We start from the raw sequence: 13440 nt of genomic DNA, 5'->3' as shown, positions 1-13440 counted from the left end.
CGACTTGTAATACTATATATATCAAAATTTACAATTCGTCATAATCTTATTGCGTTATTGCGTATTCCTTCATTTACACAGTTCAGAAATTTTAACCACCCGTACAGAACAGTAAGTTGTACTAACGTGTACACAAGTTTGATGCAAAGAGCAATGGATTGCATTTTTATTGTTAGTATCCCTTGGTCAGTGATCAATCAAAACCAATGACTGACTATTAACTGCTTCAAGGTTCTAATCATAATTTTTGTTACCATACAGCCCCTAAAAATCAGAGATAGTACATAACATTTATAGGCCGATACTGTGGTCAGGTTCTTACATAGTTAAGGTGTATGTCTGCTTATTTTTATAATTCGGTATTACAATACACTAAGAGTCCACTTCGAATAGTATGTCCCTACACACTGACTTTATTGAAAACAATCATAGCACACTGTAGACATTATCGCGTTTTCAAAATTATTCATAGAACTTGTACAAATGTAAACGATTTACTTTCATAATATCATAAGCAAAAATATTACGAAAATCAAAGAACGCTTTCTTGTTATATTTTTAATTAAAGGTTTGTGATTATCACTATCGTACAAATTCTATGAAATAAATGAACGACGGATATCACATAGCTTATTTCGATATGATTTGTACAGTACCTATATTTCATATGCATTTTCATAGTTTGCTATTATATATAATACTGATACAGAGGTAGACCATTGATCGAAAATTATCATCATAATTTCATAATGACGTCATTGTAATACAGTTCATACATTACAATACTCAAATTGCCAAATAAATCTCTCGTTTCGATGATCGACACAAACTATCACAAACTTTGGTACCTCATGATCTCGTACTTAAAAGCGTATTAATAATGTTTTAAAATGCTAAATTAGGCGAATGTTTCAAGTATAATATATTTTTAAAGAAACATATTTTTATAGATTTGGTATAGAACCCATTAACCCCTTATAATTTTATATCAAATTCAGTTTTGAAATAAATGTACTTATTATTTGTCACTTTCAACACATTCTGAAGCTGTGTAGCGTATGAAATTTTGCATGCAATTAAGTAAATGAATAAAAAATGCATAGGTACATTTTACATTATTAGAGATATTACAATAATTAATACACATCAAGATTTTAAGACCTTTGTAGTCTGTGTTTTGTATTGAGACAGAATCCTTAACTTTAGACATAAGAAAATTACGAAAATATTAGTAAAAAAAAAAACGGATGTTACTGTAAAACAATTTAAAAATACATTTTGATTTTGAACAGGGAATAAATTAAACAAATTGCTATATCAATTAAACACACGATTCACTCACTATCTATTAGTTTTAGTTACAAAAGGGGTTTATTGAAGTTTGGCCATTGGATTATAGAGTTTGGTAGTATTAATATTACATCACTTATTTATATCTCTCACAACCATTAATTTTCCAGGACCTATATTGACTATTCCTCGAATCCTATATTCAAAAAAAATATTCGTTTTGCTTCTTCAGAAAACGGTTCGTGCTTACATATTTAACTGATTCCCAAAAAAGGGGGAAGTTCTCATTTCGATCAGAACCTTTGACTGATGGACGATTCAATGATTTTGGAGTTATACTTTTTTTGGAGCGTTAAAGAAAAATGATGAGAGTAAATTTTTACGAAGCGCACGCCCACTGTCTCAAAAAACCGACACCCTGAAGTTAGCTAGCCAACGAAGAAGTTAGTGCTTGAAGTTAGCTAGCCAATGAAGTATATTAACACAAGTACACACACACTTTTTTTAACACACACCTTTTCGAAAGGCGTTGCGTCTCATGTGGTCCCATTTAATTTTAATTGAGATCTAACAAGTACTTTTCGAGTTATATCTAAAAATTCATATTTACTCGACTACTTTTCGTCGACATACGGTGTATTACACCAAATAACTTTTTTTTTACAAGTTTTTGTTACGAGTTCTGTAAAGAACTCACCATAGACGGCGCCGCGGTCACTTAGAACCGAATATAAAATCATCGTACCAAGAATTTTAAATCTAGCTAGCTAGTTATTAAAATGTTTAGAATTCCCTATGTGTGGGTAACACAAATAAATAAATAAATAAATAAATAAATAAATAAATAAGTAATACCAAATAACTTTTCACTGGGTATACCGATTTTTGGTGTTTCTTGTTTTAACCAAAAGCTGATGCTCGTCAGGTGGTCCCATTTAAATTTGATCGAGATCTGATGACTGCTTTTTGAGTAATCTTTGATAACGCGTATTTACTTCACTATTTTTTCGTGTTCCTACGTTGTATTACTTCTCGATGTAATTGAAGTCGGTTTTTTTTTCGTATGCGAGCAAACAACTATTTCTTAACATGCCTTGTACGTATAATACACCATGTCATGGTCAGCTGACTTAATTTTCCTTCAACATACTAGGTAAAGTATAATACGATAAAGCGTTCTTAAATTTTAAAGTAGGAGGATTGGCTTTTTTTTCTCCATGCGTGGGAGGCTGCCACTGCCACACTCACGGAGTCGCAGCTGACGGTCGCGAATATTCGTAACATAAATCCGATCCGATCCGAATCGAAAATTTGTAAAATGTATTAGATACATTTTACAAATTTTCGATTGGGAGGGACTTGGTCATGAAAATCTGTCACTAGCTCCCGGTCGATAATAATTTCAAACTGTAATATAATTTGTAATGATTAATCTCTTTCGCGCCTTTTGTCGTTCTACGTGATATTGCCAAAATCATTCGTGCAATATTGGCACTATTGAGCCATTAATTAAATTGAATGAATATAATACCTTTTAAAATTTTCATTGAAAGGTAGCGGTTAACTTACAGAAATCGAAAACCGATTAACTTAACCGTAGTTTTTATTGTTTAAAATCATCTTGTTACAAGTCTGTCGCCTTGTGCTTACTATTTTGGGTGGAATTCGTTATTAATTTTACATTTCTTATAAGCTTTAACGGTCTTTAACGGTCGCGTTTGCGACGTACTGAAATATTGGATTTGCATAATGACAATATAGCGGTAAGTCCCGTACAAATAAAAATGTAAATCTAATATGTCGATTATTTTGTATTATAGTTCGCGTCATGTAAAAAGAACGCTGGCCTTGAAGCTGCGCAGAAGCGATTTATCGGTCTATTTGGTGGTACGGGGTAGGGGGACGGGAGTGTTTATCACGTGTCGCATGCTTGCCAGTGTGCTATTGGTTGGACAGTTTGACGTCGACTCAAAATATTATCGCGCACAAAAGTTTTAAATTACAAAATTTCAATTTACTATTTATTTCACAAAAAAACAAATATCAATTTATCATTTTAAACATATAAAAACTATTAAGATACGAATATCGAGAGTACAGATAATTAATATTTTTGAATACGACATTTCAATAACTAAAAAATTTGTTATTGCTTTTGTTTAAAAAAAATTGTGATTTTGTAAAGTGATAATTATTATACTTATTTAGTCCGAATTATTCGCACTTGTATTTCTAGTATATTTAATGTACCTACCAATAACCATTATACGAAGCCGCGAGTGAAAGCCTAATTAAAAAATAAAACAGTAGTACTTTTGTGCGCGAGTATACCCATGCGCAAACGCACCCCCTCCAGTTTCTTTCAGCGTTCTTTTTACATGACGCGAACTATACTATATTTGATATTATTTTATATTAAATAATGAATCGAGCAGTGACGGATAGAAATTATTACATAGGCATGAGTGGTAAGTATAGAGTTTCCATTTACAAAATTATAATTCGCAGACAACAATAATTTAGTCATATTTAAAAAATACATTCTAACAAAAATCTTTTTTTCTTCAAAATATATTTTCACTTAATTGATTTAACTTTATATCCAAACTTGATCAAATTTCGGTTAAATTATACAAAATGAGGTTTAAGGTACGAATTTATAAATATTATAAAAAAATTAAAAGTGACGTCATATTGCAAAAATGATTGTAAGAACCATAAAAGTCTGAAAATTAATTTAAAATACTGCAAATTATTTTGTGGGTAATTAATATTTAATTCTTAAGTTGTGAATTGTAAATATGTATAATGTTTAATAAAATTTTGTGGGTTATAAAGTATTTTGTATCTGACCTCAATTTGATAATTTTATTATAATTCAAGTTTTCGTTATATAATAGCACTTCATTAAAAAAAATGTTTTTGTAGTAATTTTTAAATATTGTTGACAATCTCAATTCTTTGTAATATCATTTTTGTTACAAATAAAATACTATTAATTTAAAAATATCGCACAAACCTAGACAAAGGCATCACATACGAAAAAAACTCACACATAAAAAAAAGTTATTGCAATTATAATTACAAAATAAAACTACATAAAATAATCTCAATATAAACGTAAAAGGAATACGCATAAAAAGTTTTAAATATTAAAGATTATCTTAATATATACATAATAAACACTGGTACTTTCCGAAATATAAAGACCTCGTATGAAATATAAGTATGGTTATATCAAAACACACGTGTAGATGAATATACTTACAACAAAACTGTTTAAGATCCAATTCTGTACTTTCCGCACATATTGTAATATATTTTTTGAAACTTTTTCTTCGTCTATCTGTCTGTATGTAGGTCTTAAAGATAATAAAATTATAAATAAAATTTCTGTCTGTTTTTAGAACCACAGTCACATATTAAAATTTTAATACTAATAATAATAGTTAATTTTCAAGTTAGTTTCTTCTTCACCTCGTTACTTTTAAATTTAATAACTTCTAAATCAAAATGGTCACTTGTATGTTAATAGTAAAACTTATAAAGATTTAAAATAATGAAAAACATGTTAATAATATCTATCAAATAGATTAAAAATTCTAGCAATTTCCTTGTATATGCGTATTCCTTTGTACTTAATATAACATAATACAAATAAAATTACACTTAAAGATAAGGACAGGATAATTAGGGACGAAAATTGATCGATTTCACTCAAAAAGTCCATTAAAGAAATCTAAGACAACACGTGCTACGAACACAGGCAAAAATGTGTACAGATGAAAAAAAAAATTCTTGAACTATACTTGAGGTAAATCGTACACATTTTTTAATAACATAACGTTTGAAATCAACATAGTGCTGATAAACTAAAAAACATTGAAAGGCCAGAAGATAAAAAAATCAGAGATAAAAATATACAAAGGAGTTCTGTCAAAACATTACTTTCACTTAGTAGGCTTTAATATGTGACATTACTACTTTATAGGCTTTATTACGTATATTTTGATGTCCATGAAGTATGTATGTCAGCATGACTATGTTGTAGGCCTCAATTTTTTCATTGCATTAATATATGTACTTTTATAGGTTTTTTTTTTAAATATATAATAATGCAATCAAAAACAGGGCATTGTATGTTATGTCATTTAGCACGCGTTGTCATCTAAGAGTCAATCTGAACGCTGTTTTATATGGAAACAGTTTATCCTAAAGTGGTCACACATTTGCCTTACCTGAAAGAAATTTAGAATAAATGAGTTGCTATCAAATTTTAAATCAATGGAATTGATAAGCTACTAATTATGAAAATTTGTATTGAATTTCAGTAACTAGAGAATTTTCTTAATTTTATTTCCAAATATTTAATTTAAAAAAATGTATATATATAGAAAATTTTATCAAAAAAATTAATCTGAAAAAAAAACTAATTAAAATTAGTTTTTTTTTTTAAATAGTCAAATATTCAATTTAAACCTTATAACCAGAACTTGTTAGTCTTAGAATAAAAAAAATATTTTGGCTCATTATATACTTACCACACAAACACCATAATGTATGTGAGCCATTACACTCATAGCGGTGATAGTGTAGAATGTTACTAGTTCGTAGCTTGGAAAAGCTAGAGACACTATCGTAGCAGCGGATAGTGGCCATAATAGCCAATTGATTGCCTCACACCGCTGGTTGCTCATCTGACTCACTATGAGCCGACACTACAAGAAAAAGACACTGAGTCAAGACGGTTTAAATATGTATTACTGAGTATTTTTATTAATTACTAACTACTAGTTCAAATGCAAATTTAATAAGCCCACGTTGTTTTTTAAAAATCTGGCGCAACAGTTGATCAGACGGATTTATTTGTCAGTGTCAGAATACAATCACTAAAATACGTCGGTATTAATATAATAATGTAATAATACATAGTATAGCGGTTCTTTTGTTGCATAACAGTAAGACTTAGCACTTATAATAATAAAGTATATTAAAATACCAATATATATAAATAAATAAATCACTCAGAGTTTCACACTGGCCACATATGGCCAATACAAATGTTTGTCATGTGCGGGGATCGAACCCGCGACCGCTTGCGCAATATAGTGCTGTGACCGCTGCGCCAACGCGCCGTCAATAATATGTAGCATTGATCACTAATGGAAAAATATTATGACTACTAAACAGTATTTTTTGCAAGAAGATTATTATAGTACTTATTTAACTTTTTATCATTTCTTTTTACTTAAAAAAAAAAAGAAATTGTAAACAATGAGCCGAAATGTCTACATGAGATATTTCGGCTCACTATGAGCCACTCACCGCAACGTTACTAAAGAGCGAGCCTATGAGCAGGTACAAGGCACGCGGGTCGACATCCGGCAACCGTTCTGATTTATGAACCCATATCGAGCATACTATGAACATGCTTAGTAAAGACCACAGCGGCCTTATTGCCTCAGCAGGGGAACGCATTTTACCCGTCCGTAACTTATACGACCTGGTAAAGTATATAATTCAATGTTAAGTGTTGTTAATGTGTGAAAACAAAATAAAGCCTAAATCCTACACGAAACTAATGTAGTAATATTTTGTATTATTCCTTGTTTTTACAGTCATTTTTTTTGTCTAGCCTCAATTTTGACTGGAGGAAATTGGCTCCAGACATGAATTTTTTTACATTGTTGGTTAATAAATTGTTTTACATAAACAATTAATCGTGGGATCTATAATAGCGATCCGTTAAAACTATTTTGTTGTTGTTGTTGTGGGACTTTCTAAATAATAAACCAACACACTAAGGCTGCCAAAACAAAAATCACAGACAACTATAAAACATGTTCAGTTGACGATTAAACAGAATTTAATTATATACTTAATAAGTAGGAAAAAACTTATTAATCACCACTAAAACATTATAAAGTGTATTTATATTATCAATTTATCAATCAAAATAATAATCTGTTTTCTTGTGTGTGACATAAAGATTAGATAACAATCTTTTAAATACCAAAACAATATATATTTTTGTCAATTGCTTTCATCCGCCAACCCGCATTGGAGCAGCATGGTGGATTAAGCTCTGACCCTTCTCCCACATGGAGAAAGAGGATTATGCCCAGCGTATGATGTTATAGGCTGAAGCATAGCACTTATATGTTATCTTTAAAATTATCGACGAAAGTTTTGACCAAGTCTGTATTTGTTAAAGAATATTTAATATTTTCTTGATATTAACAAGACACTGTAGCACATACGCGGCCACTGACTAGCTACAGGGTAGTAATAGCTAGTAAGATCGTAAAGATTTTTTTAATAAATCAATCGTAGAAAAATGGTTGGCAGGTCATTTTGGCAATTTAATTTTTAATAAATCAAAAAGCCGTGAAAAGCCGAGCTATGTTGCTAGTTTTGTAACAAAATAACAATATATTATTTTTTCCTTTATAGTTTTTAATTTAATTTAAATCAGCAGTTTGTTTTTGTTTGTGTTATCTAATCTAATAGTTACTGATATTTTTTTAGCGATGACGATTCACGCGAAGATCGAGTCAATACTCGTAGCCTCAATATTTCGCATGATATAAAGGTTACCAGCGATAACCGAATATTATCGTTATCTTTTAAAAAGTATTAACATTTTTGCATTGTAATTTTTAACTTTGAATTTATGAATATAAAGTTAATTTATTTTATTTAAAACTAGCCGTGAAAAAAAAAAAACGAAAAAAAAAAAAACTAATTTCGTCCGCGTAGAATTTAACATAAAAGTTATTGTTCAGTTCGCAGAGTTCTAAAATAAGTAAATTTCAAAAATAAAAGTAGCCGAAGCTACTCCTTATTACATCAGCTATCTGCCAGTGAAAGTCCCGTCAAAATCGGTCTACCCGTTTCAGAGATTAACCGGAAGGAACAGACAAACAAAAGTTGTAAAAATGTTATTTTGGTATATGTCCCGTGTACAAATATATATATATATATATATATATATATATATGTGTGTGTGTGTGTGTGTGTATTTAGTAAAAAGCAGTTAAATATTACAAACAGACACTCCAATTTTATTTATTTGTATAGATCTATAGTTACATTTCAAGAAAATATTAAATTCATCATGAGTATTTGTATTTTGTACTAAATCAAAACGAAAAATTACATAAATTTCATATCAACCATTATTTCTGTTAAGATATTATAGTAATAATTTTTCCAGAGAATTATTACAGAAGTTTTATTCAAAAATTAAATATCAGTAAACTTATTTAACAAGAGTTCTTAAGATTTAAACTACAACTAACAGACCAATATTTCAGGACTGAAATCACACAATATTTCATTTATGAAGTATGAATATGGTCTATACATTGTAAAACCCGAGCAATAGCAATAGTAATTGTTACTCTTAAATTGGATGATAGTAAGGCGTATAAAAAAATCTAAAATAATATGAGTTAATATTGTTTCAAAACCTTATTTTGGAAATATTATATCGAACAGTATGACCAAAAGAGTACTTCTAATGTTTGTAATTCTAATGTTAGTGTGTTCAAACGTAAACACGAAACGATAGAATGTATACACATCAAACACATAATACACAAGCACAAACAACCAAATGTTTGTCATACGCTTCAGCCTGTAATATCCCACTACTGGGCATAGGCCTCTTTGCCTATGTAGGAGAAGGATCAGAGCTTAATCCACCACGCTGCTCCAATGCGGGTTGCCGGATACATTCCCTACTATGAGTAACGATCGCTATCAGGTGTACATTATAACAACCGGGACCGACGGCTTAACGTGCTCTCCGAGGCACGGTGGGGAGACCCACAAGGACTGCACAAACACCCAGACCACGGCCAACACCTGTATGGCCAATACAAATGTTTTTCATGTGCGGGGATCGAACCCGCAACCGCCATCGCAACAAGTACAATCCATAGCTGTAACCGTTGCGCCAACGCGGTGTCGTTTGTCATAAGCGTGAATCAAATCAGCGACTGCAAGCGCAAGGATCAGTACTGTGACCGCTGTGCTAACGAATCCTCAAAATTATATGGATTATTAGTAATATACAATAATAAAAAATACTTACTGGTACACATTATACAATGAGACGGGTAGGTTTGCGAAAACGCCGGTAAAGTAAATAAGCCACTCAAACGCGTTGGCTAGTGTGTAAGTTCCGAAAATATAACGCTTGTAAAAAACTGTGCCTTTCACACCCGTCCAAAAAAACACTAGCGTTGATGTCTGAAATATGTCAAAAAAAATAAAATTTAAATTTAAATTTTCGAATATTATGAATGACAGAAGTGTTGAGGTGATTCTATCCTAATTATAAATTACTGTTTTTTTTTTTTGGTCGTACCAACTCAGAAACCTTAGTGGGCTCATGCACAACACTTTGCTGAAGATCATGACATGATCAAATGCATAGCTTACGATTCTATAAAGGACATACAGACAAACATTTTTATATATACATTCCTTTTTCTGAGAATGTTATTAAAATAGAGTAATTATTTGTAATACGCCCGAAATAGTACAAAATTATTTTTAAGCTATTGCTAAGTTACAAAGTAGGATTATATTATTCTAAACTAAAGTACTTAATATAAATAATCATAAAATATGAGAAATATCTATTGCAATATAAATCTATTGTATATTTTAACATGTGTGAAAATTTGCGGGTGCAGCCCTAAAAAATTGCTACAATCAACGATTCACAGGCGGACTCATTAAATTTTATAACAACTTTTTTGTCAACAATGTAAATGTATGTATGTAATAATTAGTTTCCTTTGTTTTTGTTTAATTTTAAGTCGTATTTTCTCAATATTTAGCTGTAATCGTCTCTAATTAGGAAGGTATTTTATTTTTTAAAGCGTTGTGTAATTTTCCATTGGTGATTCTAAATAATATTGCTGTGTGGTTAGGGCAGTATAGAATATAGCCATCCTATTTCTTCCCGTGGGTTTCGTAAGAGGCGACTAAGGGATAACACAGTTCCACTACCGCCTTGGAACTTAAAAAGCCGACCGATGGCGGGACAGCCATCCAATTGCTGGCTTTAAAATACACAGGCCGAAGACAGGCAGCAGCGTCATAGGTGCGACAAGGCCAGCCCTGGGGTCACCAACCCGCCTGCCCAGCGTGGTGACTATGGGCAACACATATGAGTTCACGTCATTTTTGGTGCAAACTTGTGGATGCCTATATCCAGCAGTGGACTGCGATAGGCTGAAGTGAAGGTGTGTAAAACTTTTGACCAAAGCGGCATATTCAACAGAAAACGTATTGTATTCTATATGCCACATAAGAAACAAAGCACTTACCCACATACTAAAATCATATCCCCAAGGCAGAAATAGAAGACCAGTATTGTACTTTTCCCAGTGACTCAGATAAAAATTCAATAGTAAATTCCACATTATGTAGTACATTCTACAAAATATAAAGAAATACTAAAGATTAACTAAAAAATATATTTTCTGCTCGAAAATTAAATATTTTGTATCAATAATACATTTAGTCCAAAGGAAACATGCAAAAATTGAATATAAAAATTATGATAATATACCTAGTTCTTTTGAATGTATGTTAACATCAGTCTATACAAAAAGGCTTTATAGTTTCGTTTTTGTTATACTAAGCATGCATAAAAAACTCAAAAATCTGGTATTTAATTACTGCTACACAGTTCTAAGTATACTTACTATAATTTTAAACATAAATATTAAAAAATGGTTGTAAACTAATAGCATAAAAAAGACCACTGTGATTCAAAATACAAAGATGATCCACTGTGAGCCAAATTAACAAAAAAAAAAAAAAAAACTATTTCAAATTGTAATATAACGAAAAAATGTTTCGTATTTTACTTATTACATTGTAGACATATAGACTAGTCTCTTCTAATTTTTATTGGCTTACTTACAGCTGAAGCCATAAAAATACAAATGCTCACAAGTAACTCACCTAATCGGCGCTATAGAGAAGTCTAGACGTCCAAAAATTGAGTAAAGACAGGCCGGTATAAAGAATACTGAATACGAGTCGAGACCATGGTCAAATAGTTCACCTAAAGGTCCAGAGGTCTGTGTTCGACGTGCTTGTTTGCCATCAATACCATCTAAAAATCAGTTATTTTCTAAATGTGTTTGAAATTTATTTTAGATCTACAATAGTTACAGCAATTTTAAAAAGAAGGTTTTATATTCAAGTTACAGCTGGATCCACTGAGTCTAACATTTAGTCCAAGTTGAGTCGTGGAATATTTATATGATGAAACATTACAATACATTTACATTCTTTTTTTGTATTTTTTTTTTAATAACAAAGTAAGGATAAATTTAGCCTCTTATTTTTGTGTATGTAAACCTCATTTTTAGTCATAATCAATATTTATTAAAAGTTAGTTGATGAAAATAAATCCAATAAATAAGATATTTTTTTGAATTGGCCTTTATACAATTTACTAGAGGCATATTTAATTATAGATTATAGAAGTTTTAAATTGCAGATAATTTGAATCTATATCTTGCACTCAAGCCGATATAATTAGAAAAAATATATGTGGCTATAGGAATATATGTAGCTTAGGAAGTAATGTTATTTTTAATTTACCTAGTGTGTATGCTAAGAACAGGAACACTGCTAAGAAATACCACAAAGTCTGTGGTATGATTTCTGTATGTCCGTTTAATGGTTCCACAGATGTCTCATTGAAGACTTTAGCGCTGGCTGCTGTATAATCATAATCATAGTATGACAACAGCAAGAAGTCTAAAACTGTTAACAGGAATCCGGCAAACGTTAAAACATTTGGAGCTACCCATCGTGGAATTATCTTAAACAAAAATATAGTATTTTTTATATGGATCACTGAGCCAAAAGGTCTGTGTAATTTCATCATTAATAAAACTTCTTACTGGTTACACATTTTTAATTTTGCATTCCTTATCCGTATATTATGTTATCACAGACATCATGCGAGAACAGTATTGATAAACTTTACAGATAAGGTAATATCAATTTTAAAACATACAATACTAGGTACTGGTATAAAACAAATTAACTAAGAATTCTTAATATAAAAATGCATACAAAAAAAAACGACTTCAATTACATGGACCGGTAATACAGTGTAGGTAGACAAAAATTAGTCAAAAAATGCCCTTTTTGAGATAGCTTCAAAAGTACTGTCGAATCATGGTCTAATTTAAATGGGACCAAATGACATGCATCACCTTTCAATTAAAAAAAAATATATCGAAATGGTTTAACCCGATAAGAAGTTAAAAGAAGAAGTAACACACATAAAAAAAAAATACAGTCAGATTGAGAACCTTCTTTTTTGATAAAATATGTACAAAAATGGCCTCACCTGTACTACTTTATTCCAAAAAGGGTGCATCACATAAACACTCAGAGGGCTTGTATCTTTCGACATATACTGAAAAAAAAAAAGAAATATTAATTTAATAGTTAATTAAATTTAAAAAAAAATTGCACATTAATATTCTGTATTTATAAGTGGTATTAACAATCTTAAGTTGCTTACATGCTTATATACAATATATGAAAGAATAATATGAAAAAAAAAAAATAATATAATATGAAAAGGAAGGAAAAAGTTTGTAAGAATATTTTTAATAAATCTTAGGCTTTTAATAAATATAACAATGTATATTTTATCATACTGTATGTATACTATATGTATTTCAAAATTTTAATTAATTTAAAAAAAAGCGAATTGCGCGTCTATTGTAAATATAAAGCGTAGTTCTACGTACAAAAGTAGGTAAATTACTTTAAATACTTGAATTTTCATGAGTACCGCAATAATAGAATGTAAGTGCAGTTAAATGTTGCGTAAAAAAGATTGATTTTTAGGTTATATAAACAAAAAGAAAAACTACGAAAGTAGGCTGAACAAAAAAAAAGGACAAAATTTTTAAGTCTCTACCTTGTAATTGTCGAAGCCTTCAAGATGCTCTCTACTAAGATATTTATAATTAAACATTTTTACGGCTTTAGAAATTATATTAGATACGAGAAAAGTGTAAAAACGTTGATTTTAAACATTTATCACGAAATTAATATATCTTTTGCAATTCATTTTATTACTTTGTACACTAA

At 30.3% G+C, this 13440-nt stretch overlaps 1 protein-coding gene across 1 annotated transcript; it reads right to left on the bottom strand.

Moving 5' to 3' along the window:
* Positions 1-5251: 5251 nt before the first annotated feature.
* On the bottom strand, positions 5252-13324 carry LOC123665621 (ethanolaminephosphotransferase 1-like). The gene is made up of 9 exons (XM_045599896.1): positions 13268-13324; positions 12686-12754; positions 11926-12148; positions 11278-11431; positions 10635-10743; positions 9389-9546; positions 6616-6793; positions 5832-6008; positions 5252-5528 (listed from the first exon to the last, which is right to left on the bottom strand). The coding sequence occupies exons 1-9, from the start codon at positions 13322-13324 to the stop codon at positions 5466-5468; spliced, it is 1188 nt and encodes a 395-aa protein (XP_045455852.1). The 3' UTR covers positions 5252-5465.
* Positions 13325-13440: the final 116 nt, after the last annotated feature.

Source organism: Melitaea cinxia, chromosome 24 (genome assembly GCF_905220565.1).
Source record: "Melitaea cinxia chromosome 24, ilMelCinx1.1, whole genome shotgun sequence".
In the NCBI taxonomy this organism is placed as follows: Eukaryota; Metazoa; Arthropoda; class Insecta; order Lepidoptera; family Nymphalidae; genus Melitaea; species Melitaea cinxia.
This window is presented reverse-complemented; position numbering and strand designations above follow the sequence as displayed.